The sequence below is a fragment of the Gastrolobium bilobum genome, unplaced genomic scaffold (genome assembly GCF_033153095.1).
Source record: "Gastrolobium bilobum isolate Gb01-03AN ecotype WA unplaced genomic scaffold, APGP_CSIRO_Gbil_v1 utg23824, whole genome shotgun sequence".
Classification (NCBI taxonomy): Eukaryota; Viridiplantae; Streptophyta; class Magnoliopsida; order Fabales; family Fabaceae; genus Gastrolobium; species Gastrolobium bilobum.
This window is the reverse complement of record NW_026897584.1, coordinates 289129-308524: the sequence shown is the minus strand read 5'-3', so window position 1 is coordinate 308524 and position 19396 is coordinate 289129. Positions and strand designations below refer to the sequence as shown.

Sequence of the window (19396 nt, the reverse complement as noted above, 5' to 3'; positions counted from 1 at the left end):
AAATAAAAAATAAATTATTATAAGAAAAAAATAGATTGTAAGTATATAACCTTCCTCTATATTAAAATATAAAAGCATCTAGATTCATGAACTTAGAGTTTTCAGTAAAGGTTTTATTAGTCTCATTTAACATAAAGAGAGAAAATAAGTGGGTCCCATCATTACAAGGAAAAAAAGAAAAAGGTGGAATACGAAAATCGAAGTGAGAGAACATGAGAGAAGATATCTTATGTAAAAAGAGAGTAATATTTTCCTTTCAGTAAAGCTTCTTTATTTCATTTTTTTTCTGATATATATCTAAGATATTTATTCAAAATTTCAAAACAATATTCGAAAATTCAAAAACATAAAAAAAGAAGAAGTAAAAGAAGATTAATTTACTCAAAATCTAAATAAAATTAAACTTAATTTTTTTACTACATTGACAGGTGTAATATAATGACACAGCAAAACTAAAGCAACGCATTTCTTATTGGAACATGCTTCGGCTTATAGTGCGGATCAAAAGCTTGAGTCACTGCCTCATATATAATATATACATGGTTGTGAATAACAGCTTCATTAATTTTCTTATTCATTCATGCATGGACATGGACAAGATTGTTGTTAATGTTAATGGTTCTGAACCCAATACTCCAAGAAGACCAACTTTGGTTCTTTCCAGTTCCGGTAACCCTCTGCTTGTTTCTAACTCATCATCGGGCAAATCTCTGTCTTCATCAAAATCCAATAATGTGGGTAAGAAGAAGTATGTGAGGCAAGTCACAGGTCGCCACAATGACACCGACCTCCACTTGGCTGCGCAGCGTGGCGATGCTGTTGCTGTTAGGAAGATTCTCAATATGATTGATGCTCAGATGGTTGGAACTCTTAGCAGTGCTGATTTTGATGCAGAGGTTGCTGAGATAAGGTCTGCTATTGTCAATGATGTCAATGAGTTAGCAGAGACGGCTTTGTTCGTTGCATCTGATAAAGGGCACCTTGATGTTGTCAAGGAGCTCTTGAAATATGCTTCTCCAGAGGGTGTTTCGCTCAAAAATGATCTCGGTTTTGATCCTTTGCATATTGCTGCTAGCCGTGGTAACCAAGGTATATATATATATATATATATACATATAACGGGAAATGTTATATTTACATTTTACAAATTTTTTGTTTACAAGCTAGTACAAATAGGGGTGCTAAAGGAGCTACGGGCCTTACAGGGCCTTTGGCTCGACTCGTTTTACATGTTTAAAATTGATTGTTGGAACCAGGCTCGGAATTGTATAAAGCTCGTTTAATAAAAAAGCCTCAGGCTCCAATTCAAAAGCTCGACCTTAAAGCCTTTTAGGCTGGCCTAATATATTAATTTTTTTTATTTTATATTTTTTATACTACTTGTGATAGTTCTCTTTCTCTCCTCAATTCATTTCATCCTATTTTATTAATTAAACAGACTTTTTGAATGATTTTGGTTTATATTATGCTATTTGGATATACATTAAATTTAAGAATATTTATGGAATTACTAGTGTTGTTGATTGTATATTTTGTTTGGATAAATTTTTGTTGTCTTATTTTTTTTAAACAGGCTAACAGGTTAAACCAAGGCTTTTACTTTTTATAAATAAGACAGGCCACAGGCTGAAATTATATTCATAACAGGTAACAGGCTTGATCAAGCTGACACATTTAAAAATAGGCTTAGCCTTTTAAGATCAAAACTCGGCTCGGCTCGGCCCGTTAACACCCCTAATTACAAACTATTGAGATATATAGTCCCACATTGGTTGTATCAGCAATTAATGTGGCCTTTATAAGGCTTTGGACACTCCCACCCTTAGAGCTAGCTTTTGGGGTAGTGTATTCCAAAGTTCTTTACATGCTATCAAAGCTTGAGTGACTACAAAGTCACAAGTTCGATCCTCACAGCCCCTTTCTTTAAAGTGGAATTAAAATAAAAAGCACAAAAAGGTAAACCAAAAATTGAGCTTGTGCATAATCCACGCTTCAAGCCTAGTGGGCTCTCGTGTGAGGGGGCGTGTTGGGATATATAGTCCCACATTGGTTGTATGAGCAACTAGGCGTGTTGAGATATATAGTCCACATTGATTGTATGAGCAACTAGGCGTGTTGAGATATATAGTCCACATTGGTTGTACGAGCAACTAATGTGGCCTTTATAAGGCCTCGGGCACTTCCACCCTTTGAGTTAGTTTTTGGAGTGGTGTTTCCCAAGTTTCTTTACACAAACTACACTATGTCTAATTGGTCATACACTTACATTATGTCTAACCGGTCACACACTAATCATGAGTGTATGACCGATCATACTTAGTGTAATTTGTAAAAGAAATTTGTAAACGAATCCTTACCCTATATAATAACAGGTGCAAAATCTGTTTATCCATCTGGGGATACATCAATTTGTTTGTTTATCACTATCAGCACAGATCAGTTGGATCCGTAAACTATTGAGATTTATGGAGGAAACCATCGCGTGTAGTGGCAGATCACTGTGTACATAATAGAAGCTGTAAGCTAAGATCAAGGGCCGACAGCTAGAGAGATTAAAGTTTCAAGAATTATATTTATGAGACTTAACCCTTTATTTGTATAGAGATTTACATGAAGGTAGATAATGCCCATTTCATATAGCTAAATTGGGGTCCATTACATAGATTAGAACACTCCCGTTTTGTGTTAAAAGTTGTGGACTTCAATTTTTTAGGAATTACATCTGACTCGTAACTAATGTGCATTTGTGACTTTTAAGATGTATATGTAATGTATTTTTTATTTATTTTTTGAGAGTATCCCCCGATAATTTCATAAATTTTTTATGGAGTACTGAAGAGGATCGAATACATATTCTCATCCCACCTGTTTAGTTCTCATGTGTAAACTGACCTATTATATTATGTAATTTTGATTTGTTTTGATCCAGACTAATCTTGTACCTCATAAATTAAATAAGTTGAACACACATATTAAGAACCTTCAAAGTTTTCCTCCCTATATAACTTTTTGTTTCTAGTGCTTTTTCCTTTAAAAAAATTTCAAATTGATAAGGAGAATGGCGAATATCCATAGTTTGGATCTACTTGTTGGTATAAGTAAAACTGGGATGGTGAAAATTTTGCTGTTAAAACGCTTAGTATGAAAGTCGTTTCAGACTGCCACATCAAAAGGAAAAAATGAGAGATAGTTGAAAACTAAATACATCTTATTTTTTCACATCCCTTTATAAAAAAATACCAAGAAGCTCGCTCGAAGAATAGTTATCTTGAAATCGAGTGATAATATGCTGCAATATAGTGTCCTAATTGAGTTTTTCCTGCTTCATATATAAAATAACTATTCCAAATTAATTACTAAGTAGGAGTAATTATTATTTTTTGTATTAAAAGAATTTAAATTCCCTTTTTGCAGCCATTGTTCAGTTGCTACTAGATCATGATCCGGGGCTAATAAAGACATTTTCCCAATCAAATGCAACCCCTCTTATATCAGCAGCGACAAGAGGGCACACAAGTATTGTTGATCTTTTGTTGTCATATGATCCTAGTCAACTGGAATTATCTAAATCCAACGGAAAGAATGCACTCCATTTGTCTGGCCGCCAAGGACATGTTGATGTTGTAAGAATATTGCTTATGAAGGATCCACAACTTGCTAGAAGAACTGATAAGAAAGGACAAACTGCACTGCATATGGCTGTGAAGGGAGTGAGTCTTGAAGTGGTGAAGCTAATTCTTGATGCAGATGCAGCAATTGTCATGCTGCCAGATAAGTTTGGCAATACTGCGTTACATATAGCCACCAGGAAAAAGAGGGTAGAGGTATTGTTCAATAGAAGCATTACATATTTATTTGTAGCCCCCGTGTGAAAGGAAGAAATAGTAAGTCATATATGTAGGAAATCTTACATTTATGCGGAAGCGGTTTAGGACCTAGTACATTGGTATGCTTACCGAATCATCCTTGTTTCACAATTACCTCTCGGTGCGTAGGTCTCATGTAGAATCTTCCCTTGTAGGATTCCTCTTCACGAACAGCTCACCTCAGCGCCGCAGCACGAACAACCTCCTTGAAGCTGGACTGTGGCAGATCTTCCAAACTATCTCTCGAGGAGGAAGGGAAAGTGTGTGGGCACTGATTAGATTAAGAGCTTGCCTCTTTCTCACAAAAAGACCTTTTTTTAGGCTGATGACTTAAGAGGTACTATTTATATGGGTTCTAAGAAACCCTAGCTCATTGGGCTCTAGGTTCCTTGGGCTCTTCTCATACTAATAACCCATTTGGGCTTTAGTAAAAGAGCAAACCCAACAATCTCCCACTTGCTCTTTTGGATACAAACTTGAGTCGTAAAACCCAAGATCATGTAACCCATAAGTCATCATCTATCCGAAAAATACCCCATCCCTTGTCTCAAGCTAGCTTGGGGATCTACCATCTGTTATTAATCAAGGCTCCTGATAATCAACGAATGATTATCTAATTCGGTGCTACTCCACTAAAAGCCCGAACTTGAACTCCAAGATTAACAACACTTATAACATGAATATGCATCGCCCCTTTGTAGAATATCTATAATTGATTAACAAGTTTTCTGTAACTCAATCAATTATTTATTCCTTTGACTATGATAGTTTCTCTAATGGATTACATGCACTGGCCAGTGTCTTTAATATCCAAGTACCGAAACATATCAAGGGGACATATCCTACAAATTCCATGTTGTTTATCTCATAAATACCGATAATCAAATAATCTCACTCCCAAAATACCGAGTTATTGGCCGTCAATAGATCGAACCTCACCCGTTGGTAAATCAAAGAATGAAAACTATTTGATTACCTATTTATAATAAACTCAGGATTAAGAGCAATCACATAACTATAGTTAACTGGAGATTTGATACCTTATGACAGAAAAACAACCTTAATCAAATCTCTCCTTGATCCTTTCAATGTGAATGTTAAATTCACACCAATATTTTACAATGATTCGGACAAAATCATTTCATAAAATATTGCAGCCTGAATAAAGTGCCCAACTTTATTTAACGGCTGTGACTCCATTCATCAATTGTGAGATCCTATGATCATGTCCTCCATGAACGTATCCATATGATCATATACTCCACAATTTGATCCGGACCTTTATGTTTGTAAATAGTGCGCAAAATAAATAAATAAAACCTTATTTACGAAATTCAGAAAATTATTTTATTGTTTCATCGTCTTACTCCAAGAGCACAATGAAACCAATAACTCCCACTTGCTTAATGCAAGTCTGGGATCCTCCTAAGACCCAAAGAAATAACATGCCTCTTGAACACAAGTTCAGGCAAACTCTTAGTAACTGGGTCTACAAGATCCACCTCTAATGCTATCTGAGTTTAGTGAAAAACTCATAGCTCGAGGTTGATTTTCTTGAGTCAATATCCACTTGAAATAACTGAATTTTTGAAAACTCAGCTTTTCAAGACTCCCACTAGAATATACCAGCATATAATCTCTCGTTCTCCAAAGATACTTGAGTACATGCTTAACAGTAATCTAGTATTCCTCTAGATTCAAAATGGTACTATCTCACTACTCCCACTACGTGACAGATGTCTGGTTTAACGCCCAACATGATATGCGTGAGTCTACCTTTGCCAAAGCATAAGATATCTTGCTCATGCATTCTTCCTTCTTAGAAGTCTTTGGTCACTCCTTAGGAAGATGAATTCCACATCTGAGAATTATAATTCTTCTCTTAGAATTCTCATGTTGAATTTTGGATTTTGTCAATGTAAGTAGCCTGAGGTGATGCCAACAACTTATTCTTCCGGCCTCATAAGAGTTTTATACCAAGAATATAATTGGCTTCCCCAGTACTTCCATACCAAAACACTAACTTAGCCAACTCTTTATGCTTGATATTACCTCCACATTGTTTCTAATAAGGAGCATATCATCTACATAAAGTACTAGAAAAGCTACTGTCTTCCGTTGTATCCTTTACATACAAATACACATCATTCATCAAGGTTCTCTCAAAATCAAAATTTTGATAACCTGATCAAAACTGATGTTTCAAGACCTGGATGCTTGCTTAAGTCTATGAAATAGACTTTCACAACTTGCATACCGTGTGTTCCTACCCATTTGCTATAAACCCTTTTGGTTGATGTATGTAGATATCCTGACATTCAACTCCCAAAATGAAATCTCATAATTGAGACTTATAGCAACTAAGAGAATCTGGATAGACTCAAGCATGGCGTCTGGCAAAAATTGCCTCCAAGCTAGCTTTGAAGGTTTTCACCTTCCTGTCCATCCTCTCTTTGCCTTTTATGTCCACATGCACCTTGTGGGTTTTACCCCTCTTGGTGTTTTTACTAGGACCGAACGGAGTTGAAATACAAGTATTTCATCTCATTGTTCATAGCTTGAGCAACACTTGATCAACAACATCTTCTACTGCATTATCGTAACTAGTAGGATCAATGTCACTCAACAAGAGACAACTTGAGAGTTAACAAGGTTCTCTCCCACTACGAATGTACTGCATTAGACATTGTGTATTTATAGGTAAAACAAAGAATGGGTCAAATGATGGATCTTTAATTTCTTGAGGATCCGCTTATCCTTGATATTGTTCCTTTACATGTGATACTAATATTTCTACTAGTTTCACTTATATATTATCATGTTGAATTTTCTATCATGGTTCTCTTGTTTGTTCACTTAGAGATATATCTATCCCCTCTTGAACAATCAAGGGAACAGTGGATGAAGCTTCTAGAGATTCTGGAAATTCTTGAGCTGAGATAAATCTCACCAAGAATAACTGAACTTAAGAGCTTATAATTTCTCATCTAGTCCTCCTTTAAGAAAATCATGTGAGTGCTCACTTAGATTATCTTGTCCTTAAGACTAAATAAAAATCATCCCTAGTTCTCTTAGGGTAGCCAAAAGATATGCACTCTTCCATACAAGATTCCATCTCATTTGACTGCTGTTGTAGGACGTGTGCCGTAGCACCCTAAATCCGAATATGGTTTGATCTGGGCTTGCACCCTTTCCATAATTCTTTAGGTGTCTTTACAACAAACTTTGACGGAACCAAGTTAAGAAGGTACATTTCCTTTTCTTAGGCATCTCCCTTGAACAACATTGACAAAGATGAATAACTGAACATGATCTTCACCAAGTCTAGAAATGTTTGATTTTTGCATACTACAACTTCATTCAACTAATGCGTTCTTAGAGTTGACAGTTACAAAAATTATCCCCTCTTAAATCAGGTAAGACCTGAAATTACCAGACAGGTAGCCAAACACTTCAGTAGAGCAAAGTGTTTTGATTTGAACACCTACATGATTTTCTGCCTCAGACTTAAACCTCTTGGAAATTTCCAAAAGCTTTAGACTTATAGCGTACTTGGTTCATCTGTCCAAATCCAGAGTAAACATTCATATAATGAAGTACTCATCACCTCTTCTGGTCTGAACACTAATTGGTCCACATACATTAGTATGTACCAGTTCCAGTTGAATAGTTGCGCAAACCTTTTTGGCCCTTGTAGGATTGCTTGGCCACTTTACCTTCCAAATAGGACTAACATGTAGCTGTTAGTTAAAAGATTATTGAACTTTCAGTCCCTCTTTTAACTAAAATATGTTTCCTACTTGAGATAATATGACTCAATCACAAAGGCAAAAGTTATGTTTCATTTGAAACTTTTATTTCTTTGGTGAAAGTTCTTGTTCATCATCCTTTCCATTCAACATAACAAATTTAAAAAAGGGTATAGGACATAGGTAATAAAGACTATTTAAACAATGTACCAGAACAAAACAAGACGAAGATAAACTTCGAAATGTAACTGAGGAATCAATTGCATTGTCAAACCATGTTTTAACCAAAACAACTAACAAAAATTGAATTCCTCTTGAAATTCGGAACAAATAAACAGTCACTCAAAACCATAGTCGTATAAATAACTTGTCCTACTGCAAATGCAGACACAAGTTCCCATTTTCAAGCTTAAAATATCTATGTCCATTGCTGACAGGTATGCCATGTTTGAACTACTACAAAGAGTAACAAACATAATCAGTGATTCCTGAATCAATAATTCATTCACTGATCAGGCCTTGATATGCCCATGTCAGGTTTTTTTCATCACCTCTGGACAATTTTTCTTTCAGTATCCCTTCAGTCTGCACTTGAAGAACTTGCCTTGCGGCTTCTTCATAGCAACTGGTTTGACAACTGATAACCAAGTCATTTTGTTCTTGTTACCACCCTTGGGTTTCCCTTTGGATTTAACAAGACTCTTAGCAAAACATGCACCGACTGCATTCTGTCTAGCAAAGCTGCTAGACGCAGCAAACATGTCATTAAGAGTCTGAAGCATTTCTACTCCACTCTTAATCATGTACACTTGCTTCTGCAAGTATTTGGAAAGACTGACAATAATATAACAACGAACTACCATATCTGCCATTTCCTAATATGAGAAATGCATCTTAGTTTCCTTAGACGCATCCTCTGCAGGTTGCATGGCCCTCGCATTGTCAGGACAAATTTTAGCTTTCATGTTTTAGAACAATATCAAAAATTTGCTTTTCACTTATTCATAGTTGGTTCCATCTAGAGGTTTTCGACTCAAAATCATTTCTAAGATATTTTCTGAAAAACATATAAAGCACACAATTACAAACAAATAATGCAATAAACAATCGAAGCGCGAGTAGATTCTCATGACTACTCTTGTTTATTGTTAACAATCCTTCAGTTTATCTTTACAAGGCTTACGATGGGCAAGTCACTTGTAAAAATCAAAATTGTTATTTGGGCCTTCAGTGCCATTGCCAGAGCCTCGATGGGAGGGTTAACAATTTTACCAAAGTTGAATGTAATTAACCATTGTTTAATTTCAAAATTATCCTTAGTGTCTAAGCATTGCCGACGATGGGTCGAACAATACTTTACTAAAATTTTGAAATTATTAAGATTTAATCTAGTGAAATCTGATTATCCTTATCCGATGGGGCTTCAGCGATAACCATTTCACTAATAAACCCACAAATGGAGCCCGCAGGTTTTAAAATTAAATAATTTTTAAAACCTTCACCCATTCAACATTTTTGTTTGAGAATTTTCATAAGCCAGTCGAATTCATTGTTTAATTTCAAAAGTATCTTTAATAACTTAGTATTATCGACGATGGGTCGTACAATACTTTATTAAAATTTTGAAATTATTAAGGCCCAATAAAATCCAACCATGCTTATCCGTTGGGGCCTCACATGATTATTTTATTGATAGGCCCACAATGCGCCTGGAGGTTAAATTAATTTCTTAATTTAAATCTCCTCCCATAATTATTTAGGTCCAATCTAATAAAATCCAATCATGCTTATTCGATGGGACTTCAAATGATTATTTTATTAATGGTCCTTATAATGCGCTTGAAGGTTAAATTAATTTCTTAATTTAAATCTCCTTCCATTCAACATAAGCAACATTTTCTAATTTCCAAGAATTATTTAATTGAGAATATCCTTTGTTCGATTTCAAAAACTATATAAGTAAGAGCGCCGATAAACGTGCACTAAGCTTAACATAACTTTGAAAGCATTAAGGTCCTGAAATCCGGTCACTTTACGTCAGCGTGTGCTCCAAACAATCATGATACATGAAGGTTGTATGCAACGTGTGTTATTCCATGACCATTTCAGAAAATCACAAATTACTCGCAAAATAAAAGAATTCTCTTAGGAAATTATCTCTAATTATTTTTCTAGATTTAAATCATCCAAATAGCTGACTTAATTATTAATCTAGATTGCAACAATCATAATAATTATCATTTATGAGGATAATTTGAAATCAAAATAATTTCCATAATGATTATTTGTCTTGATGTTAATTATCCAAAATTAATTAATTCAATTATTAATCTACATTTTTAATAAAAATCATAATAATTATTAATTAATTTCTTAGGATGATTTAAAATCAAAATAATCCCATAATAACTATCATACTAGTCGCTGAAGACATAATAGCTATTATGCTCATGCAATCATACAAGTTATGCAACAATATGGCACCACCTATTCTATATGGCATGTTATCGCAATAAAGCATGTTATCGCAATAAAGCATGTTATCAATCATATAATTTATACCAATCAATAAAAGCATTAAATAATAAATCATAATTACTTTTTTTTTTTTGTAAATAATCATAATTACTTTAATCCATGGCCTTCCTATTTTAAAGAAAATAAAATAAAATAAAATTAAATAATACAACTTTGGAATTCGACTTTCGCCTAGCCCATAGTATCTGTCTCAAGCCCCTTCAGGGTTTCATGGGCCCAAAAGCCCAAAGACCCAATCCTTTGGCGAGAAACCCTAGGACGCGAAAGAGGAACCCTAGCCGTCAGGTCTGCCGTGCCGTCACCCGAAGTCAAATCAGGCTGAAACTCCAGGGGAAGGACCGCCACGTAGAGACGAGTGCACCGCCGCCGGAACCACCCAAAAAGGTGGCTGGAGGCTCCCTCACTCTCCCATTCTTTTCCAGAGAGTGGCGGCCACTCTCAGCCTCTTGTGGAGGCGCGTGGGCGAGCGTGTGATCTCCGATGGAGGCGATCCACCCACCGTTGCGTTCGTATTTCCGTCCTCTTTCCAACCATATATAGATCGCCCCATTCCAAGATCGGTAAGTCCTCGAAAAGTCTCTGACAGTACTGACTGCGCATCTTACTCGCGGTTTCTCGATCTTGAACTTTTACAAAATATTGAAAAAATACACAGAAATTCCGAAAATAAATAAAAACAGCAAGGAGGAAACCTAATCATATGGGATTAGCCTCCTTGTTACAAATCGAGAAATACACGAGAAACCCTAACCATGGAATAAAGCATTTTTACCGATTAAAATTTAAACTTTTATGAAATGAATTGTAAAATACACATGCTAGATTCATACCATAATCCTAGAACCCTAGGTGCCACATTTCAAGAAGCAAAACTAATTACATGAATAGTGAAACTAGATTCACATACCAATGTACAGTCAAGGCTCTGATACCAATTGTAGGAAATCTTAGATTTATGCGGAAGCGGTTTAGGACCTAGTACATTGGTATGCTTACCGAATCATCCTTGTTTCACAATTACCTCTCGGTGCGTAGGTCTCGTGTAGAATCTTCCCTTGTAGGATTCCTCTTCACGAACAACTCACCTCAGCGCTGCAGCACGAACAACCTCCTTGAAGCTGGACTGTGGCAGATCTTCCAAACTATATCTCAAGGAGGAAGGGGAAGTGTGTGGGCACTGATTAGATTCAGAGCTTGCCTCTTTCTCACAAAAAGGACCTTTTTTTAGGCTGATGACTTAAGAGGTACTATTTATATGGATTCCAAGAAACCCTAGCTCATTGGGCTCTAGGTTCCTTGGGCTCTTCTCATACTAATAACCCATTTGGGCTTTAGTAAAAGAGCAAACCCAACAATATATATATTATGACTTTCTATTTCTTTCATTCATACGGGGGTAGCAAATATATAATGCTATATACAGAGAGAGAGAGAGACAGAGTTTCTATTTCTTTCATTCATGTAGGATCAACAAAATATATAATGTTTCTATTCAATATAGTGGTTGTTGTTATTGCTTGGTTGATTTTTGATTTCCTATTCTTATACATGATTCTAGACCTATTACATAGCTATCTTAATTAGCCTATACATATACGTAGAATAATGTAGAGAATCTGTATCAATTTAATTAACAGTTATGATGCCATAATTTCATACAGATAGTGAATGAGCTATTGCTTCTTCCAGAAACCAATGTGAATGTCCTAACAAGGGACCAAAAAACAGCTCTTGATATTGCTGAAGCACTCCCACCATCTGAAGAAATCTTAGACATCAAAGATTCCCTTGTTCGTTATGGTGCAGTTAAAGCCAATGATCTCAACCAGCCAAGGGATGAGCTTAGGAACACTGTGACACAGATTAGAAAGGACGTTCGTACACAGCTTGAACAAACTCGGAAAACTAATAAAAATGTGAATGGGATTGCCATGGAGCTACGCGAGTTGCACAGGGCAGGTATCAACAATGCTACTAACTCAGTAACAGTGGTTGCAGTTCTCTTTGCCACAGTTGCATTTGCTTCTATTTTTAGTGTTCCTGGTGGTGATGATGATAATGGGGTGGCAGTGATGGTAGGCACATTAGCTTTTGATATCTTCTTTATCTCCAATGCTATTGCGCTTTTTACATCATTGGCTGTTGTGGTGGTTCAAATCACACTCGTAAGAGGGAGAACAAAGTCTGAGATGAGAGTTACCAAGGTAATCAATAAGATGATGTGGTTAGCATCTATTTGCACCACCATTGCATTCACATCAGCATCTTATATAGTAGTTGGTCCGCATCACAAGTGGGCTGCAATGTTTGTCACCATTTTGGGGGGTGTTATGATGGTAAGTGTTCTTGGTACTATGACATATTATGTGCTTAAGAGTAAACGTTATCAAAGAGCGAGGAAGAAAGAGAATAACTTAATGAGTGGATTAAACTCAGGGTCAGAAACTGAAATAGAAGCAAACCCAATTTATGCCATTTGATGATACATTGAGGTTTATAAGTCATGAAGTTTGATGCCTCCATGCTTGCTTTTTGGAGATTGACAAGCTGGACAACTCAACATTTTGAGCCCAAAGAAAGTTTCTATGAACACTCAAAAAGGCAGCCAAATTGGTTAGTGTTTATTAATCATTCTTAATTAGTTTGATGAAATCACATGAATTATTATATGCATTTTTTTCCTTTGCGTTCCCTTTAAGACTATATTGTTTATGACTTAGCAATACCTATTGAAGAACACACACTCCTTTCTGAATATAGTTTTATGCATTCTTTCAGGGACTCAGTTTTGCAACTTGAATTAGAGAACTGTTGTTCTAGATGAAAATTTATTTAATGGGTGGATTTCTGGTTACAGCATTTCTTGTACAAACTGGGTGTTTGTTTATATACTGGTTGGTTAATAATGGTTAGGGATATCTGTAGTCATGAATATATTGCAAATTGATAAAATCTGTCTTGTGATGGAGGTATAGATTAGGATCTGTATGGCTTTAGTGTTTTACCACCTTTATTATTTTCCATCACATGGGGGAACGGTTTTTTTTTTTTTTTTGAGTAAATACCCTTTTTCGGTCCTCAAGCAAATTTTACGATGTCCGCTTTAGTCCTATCAAATAAAAAGACTATTCGTGGTCCAAAAGAAATTCAAAGTGGACCCATTTTAGTCATTTTGAAGGACTAATATGGGTCTTTTTTTGAATTTGTAAGGGACTACGATTTCAATTAAATGTGTCAATTTTGAATTTCTTAGGTACCACGAATAGCTTTTTTATTTGGTAGAGACTAAAGTAGGGATTGTGAAATTTGTTGAGGACAAAAAGGATATTTACTTTTTTTTTTTCCCTCTTATTTCCTTTCCATCCAAGGATAATAATGAGTATATTACAAAATAAAAAAAGTGAATCTCTACAATAGTACATTATGAATTTATGATGTTTTAGTAGGAATATATTGTTGTGGGAAAACAAAGTGATATATACGAGACTAATTGACCATCTAGACATTGTTGATTTTGCAGGAACGAGGCTTAAAGATGGAGGCTTGGTTGAAATTCCCACATTGAAGGAAGGCTGAATTATAAAGTAATTGTTGTGTTAGGGATCTGATTCAAACCAAGACAAGAATAGAGTTAGGTCTTCTAATTAACATTCGGTATTGTTATCCCTTGTAATTGATATGTATAAGTGTTAGCAGTAGATCAGGTTTCCAACTATTCTTGTCATACTCTACTGTCTTGGAGGGATATATCCTAAGAAGCATCGATACTCTTTAAATTTTTTTTCCAACGTATCGGATACGCGTATCGAAAACGTATTGTTTGGTAATCTACATCCTGTATCATCGAATAACGTATCGAAAACGCGTATCGGTGCTTCATAGGATATATCTACATGATGGAATTGGGAGAAATTGAAATTAATAGAGTCATAAATCATCACCAAATTTTATGTAGTAGGTAAATTGTTTCCCAAAACTCCTTAGATAATTAAAAGAAAAATGGTTTCACATATATACTAAAAATCAGTGTTATTAAACCCGAACCGGGCATCGACTCGGTCGGGGTACTGAGTCACTGGTCGGACCGGTTGACCCGGATATATATAGATATATAAAAATATATTTAAATATGAACATATAAATTTCATTATATTATCCATATCTAAAATGAATTAAATAAGGTTCACTGAATAAGCTAAAAAACATGAAGCATAAATAAATAAAAGTGCATGCTATTACTATGTCAATTTAAATTGCAACTCAGAATCTCAATAAACATACCTCTCAATGACATTGAACTTATAGTTTTCAAATTCAACTATATTAAAATGACATATGTCACATTCTCTAATTTATTATTCCACAAATTACTTCAGTATTGAAAACTAAGAGGTCATTGTAGAAGAGTATACTAGTAAATAAAATTACAAAAAGTTTTTAAAATGAGATTTACATTTTTTTGATAAGATGAAACAATTTTGATTTTTTTTTTAAATGCATGACCCGACCAGGTCACCGGGTTTGGTCGAGTTTGTCCGAGTTTAACCGGGTCGATGCATGATTGGTTCAATGCTTAACCCGAACCGGTCTGATGATCGGTTCACCAGATTTTGGGTCGACTCAGCCAGGTCGGGCCGGGTTTTACAACAGTGCTAAAATTATAATCAAACTTTATATTGAGACTAATATTTATAACTTTGTTTTTAATCCTAAAATTATCTTGATGATGACGCATTTTTTTATTGTAAAGACTTTCACATAAAGTATTGTTGTGTGTAAGGAGGGTATTACTTTTCCTTATTAATTAAACTAAAGTTAAAAACTTCATATTTATCATAATATGATGCAAATCTAAGACATTATAACGCGAAATTTTCTAATTTTTTCTAACATTTATCAAATATATATGTATATTTATTGAAGAAATTACTCTGAAGAAAAATGAAAAAGAAACTTAAAATGCTAGCATAGGAGGTAACTCATCATAGAAAAACTTAATGAAAAATATCAAACCACAAATTAAAAAAGAGAACGTCAGAAAAAAGGAAGAGAGAATCGAAGACAGGTTAGTTACAACTTACAAGATCTTGTAAATGATACTTAAAACTTTTTTTGTAACAATATTACTAAAACTTCGTAATAAAAAAATAGAACACATATCTACTAAAAAAAATCTAATACATCATTGAATTGAAAACGGTAGTAGAAATACACATCACTTTTCTATTTTTTATATGATTATTTTAATTTTACCATATAAGCAAATATGAAAGATGTGAATGTATGAGTTTTGTGTAATCAACATTTTTTAAATTATAAATCTATCAACATATGTCCGTGTAAAGTACATAATAGAACACAAATTTGAAGCAATTGGTCTGGTGAGAAATTTGAATAATTTATATTAGGTAAGGTATTTAATTCTTAAAAAAAAAAAAAAAATTTGTCTACAATAAAGCTAGGCCTACAAACACTCATGCAATGAAAGGATGCCACGAATTGATTGTCGTATGTGACCAAAATGAATTCTTTTTCTTGAACTTTTATAAATGATAAGATCACTCGAAGGAAAAAAAAATGCAAACGTAAAAATCTTTAACAAAATTTATAAATTTTTAACAAAATCTCATTTTCTTTTTTTTTAAAAAAAAGGAGTGAAATGCAAATTTTGTTTTAAAAGAATATACTTTTCTTTTTCAGAAAGCAAATTCTCAATTTTGGGGCTTTGGAAATGAACAACTATCTGAAGTTCACAATCTGATCACATCACCATCTTCAATGGACCTGTCATTGCCAGGCCCAAACGACAAAGACGACGACGTTTTCTTCGATGCGATTCATCACTGCCCCTTTCACCATTGCTCCGACATCGCCGATAATTCGCCGGAATCTTCCGCCTCTGCTTCCATTGTTTGCGGCCCTGACACTCACCCTACAACCTCGGCGACCACAATCCGGCGCCGTTCAATTCGCCGTGTATCGCCTGTTAGGGAATCGACAGACGCCGATTCCGAGAGCGATTTGATCAACGGTGCCAGCACCAGCTCCCGAAGGAATCGAAATCTTGAAAAATTGAAGGAAAATGAGAATTTTGAGGAGATACGCGAGTCATATGAAGGGGAAGTGTGTTCCTTTCCATCTCCAAGTGTTGTGACCGTAGAATCGACGTTAACTACATCTGCAAACGAAGATGGACCCGGCGATTCCGCTGACTCGGCGGCGGAACTCGGTGATTCCCCTTCGAATTGGCTTGAATATGTTGTAGGGTTGTTGATTAGGGCAATTTTGTTTCAAATCAAAATTTTCTTTGTGTTGATAAGGTGCCCTATGTTGTTTATGTTTCATGCATGCATGTTTTTTGTGGACCCATTTGGAACATTGAGAAAGGGCAAGGGTTTTTTGTTGGGGATATTTGGTAGAGTGTTGTGTTGTGTTGGTCCTTCAGCTCAGAGATGGTTCAGGGAGCACAAGTCATTGTTGGATGTTGCCTTTAGGTGTGGATGGGGTTTCTTGTGGTCAATCTATGTTTGTTGCATTTTGTTTGCTCTTTTAGTTTCCTCAATTGTGGTTAGTGTGTTTTTGGTGAAGTTCTTGGTGGAGAAGCCATTTCAGATGAGGCAAGTTTTGAATTTTGACTACACCAAGCAGAGTCCTGTTGCATATGTTCCTATAATATCATGTGCTGGTGTTGGTGTCGGGCAAGCTTCGGAAAATGACATAGTAGTTAGTAAGTGGATGGGTGGAAGGATTATACCTGCTAAACAAAAGGTGCAGGTCACTGTTTCATTGCTGGTGCCAGAGTCAGATTACAACAAAAATCTTGGGGTGTTTCAGGTATCTATCTAATTCATTTCAATCTAAAGAAGCTTTGGCTTGACATGAACTTCTCTGCATATTTTCTTTTTAGCCTGTCATTGTGAAGTTTTACTAGTTCTGCATCTTCTCTTAATTCAAATGCGAATGGGAAAGTTCTATGTTGGTGTAGGGAACTGTGATGGAGAATAAGCTATTTGTTGTCAGTAGTGTATACTTTTGAAGATAGTTCTATATGGCAACATCAAAAGGTTTGAGTGGCAAGTTGGTGCTAGTTCCAACTCCCAACATCATCTTGTTTGCGTTATTTGAGTATTTTGTAGTGTTGTAAACATGATTTTAGAATTTCATGAATTAGTTTTATTTGAGATGGGTTCAAAAGCTTCTATGACGGCTGTGCTGCTGTGGCTCAAGCGCAGCCATTGAACTCATCTGGAAGGGATTCAACTGGCTAAGAGTCCAATTCTTGGCGCCCTTGTCTAATTGTTAAATTTTAATAGATAACGACAGGGTAGGGAGTTATCAGCACAATCCTCTTCCATGATAAAGGCCAAGTGGACTTTCCTGTGAAAGTTGTGTTGGAGACTAACGCATTTCTTTGGCCTTTCCATAATAGCTAAAACCTAAAACTTTTAGCTCAAGTTTTATTTTTATTTTTTATTTTTTTTGTTGGCATGTTATTTTGTGTATTTGCTATGTTTCCTATCATTATGGTGTGGGTGTTTTAAAATAACAGTTACATTTATTTGACAAAGAAGGGGATTAATTGTACTTGTGGACTGTTTGATCATAATTTCTTTAAGCATAAAATATAGGTGCATTCTATAAAAATTGTCTTTTCCTTGTTCTTGTATCTTCCTGCTTAAATAATTAGAACTATAATGATAATTACAGTTCATAGTTTCCCGTTGCTTGCTTTTGAGTTTCTTCTTTGACTTGTATCATTTTATAGATCAGGGTAGACTTCTTATCTTCTAATGGTAAAACAATTTCAAGTTCGAGCCAACCTTGCATTTTAAAATTCAGAAGTGAGCCTATCCGCCTAATAACGACTTTCCTCAAGATTGCTCCTCTTGTTACTGGTTATATATCAGAAACCCAGACCCTGAACATCAAGATGAGAGGCTTTGTTGAAGGGGATGTACCTATTTCATGCCTAAAAGTAACCCTTGAGCAGCGAGCAGAATATCTACCCGGTGCTGGCATTCCTCAAATATACGAGTCATCCATATTTATTGAAGCAGAACTTCCCCTATTCAAAAGGATTATATGGCATTGGAAGATAATCATATTTATATGGATCACAATGATGACATTCATGATGGAGTTACTCTTTGTTCTAGTGTGTTGTTGGCCTATAATTATTCCAAGAATCAGGCAAAGAAGTGGTTCTGATCGCGGTACTGGTACCCAAAACAATCTTCAGGCACCAAGTTGAGACTAATTATTTTCCCCGGCTTCGTGACAATGGTGAAAAAAGTTTTTCATTGTCCAACAGTATAACCTAGCATATTCTGACGTGTAGATCTCAGTTAGTGAGGCATCCTAACTTAAATTCTTTTTTTTCTTCCTACTTTTCTTTCTGTAATTTCCTTTCCGATCACAATGTACGTGTTTACTTGCATATATGTATAATATAATTTGTCAAATTCTACGTTCACTTGGCTGGCCATAAGTAAGCCATTTTGATTGTTTTCTATACGATGAATAATTTTAAATTTTCTTTCAAAAAAAAAATTAAGAGATTCTGAAAAACATGTTCTAACAAAAATTGAAAATGATAGTTGATTCATGTTCAAAAGAATGCTTTTTGATTAATCAAATAATTACTAAATTCACCGCTAACGACTGTTTTACTTGACATTTTTTTTCATGGAAAAGGAATAGAAATTTTCATTTCCTCTTTTTGATTGCATTCTAGTGATCTTCACAAGGAGAATTCAAGAATAGACTTTTTATATTGAGTGCAAATGAGATGTCCGGTCGAGTAACTTTATGAGATAGTTTAGTTTCTCAACCAATATTCTATATTATTCTGGATCTGAAAATAGTTTTCCCTGATTTGGCATAAACTTGATTTTTGGATGCGTAGACGGGCATAGCATTTAATGAGTTCTCTTCTCTCAAGAATGTCTATAGCATATTTCCTATAAAAACATTCACATAGCAGAGTCTATGACAGTAAAATTGAGTCCACAAAATCTCATTAACAATAACCTCATTAACATAGCATTAGTAAAATTAATCCAACATTTTCAAAAAAAAATTTGACCTACCAAACACCTTTTAGTAACTTATATGTGAAAAAAAAATTTCACCATATTTCAGGTTAAAAGTTCTACCAAATGAATTAAAAGTTCTAGTTCATTTTTTAAATAAGTCCAGTTTGAACTCTGGTATATTTAGCTTATTAGCTTGTGTGTGAATGAA

At 35.1% G+C, this 19396-nt stretch overlaps 2 protein-coding genes across 2 annotated transcripts; both read left to right on the top strand.

Moving 5' to 3' along the window:
* The first annotated feature begins 590 nt into the window (after nucleotides 1–590).
* LOC133308311 (ankyrin repeat-containing protein ITN1-like) lies at nucleotides 591–12633 on the top strand. The gene is made up of 3 exons (XM_061508922.1): nucleotides 591–1089; nucleotides 3415–3824; nucleotides 11815–12633. Exons 1-3 carry the CDS (start codon nucleotides 591–593, stop codon nucleotides 12631–12633), a joined length of 1728 nt encoding a protein of 575 aa, XP_061364906.1.
* Nucleotides 12634–15887: 3254 nt separating this feature from the next.
* LOC133308322 (seipin-2-like) lies at nucleotides 15888–18572 on the top strand. Its single transcript, XM_061508931.1, has 2 exons — nucleotides 15888–16987; nucleotides 17919–18572. Exons 1-2 carry the CDS (start codon nucleotides 15932–15934, stop codon nucleotides 18402–18404), a joined length of 1542 nt encoding a protein of 513 aa, XP_061364915.1. The 5' UTR covers nucleotides 15888–15931; the 3' UTR covers nucleotides 18405–18572.
* Nucleotides 18573–19396: the final 824 nt, after the last annotated feature.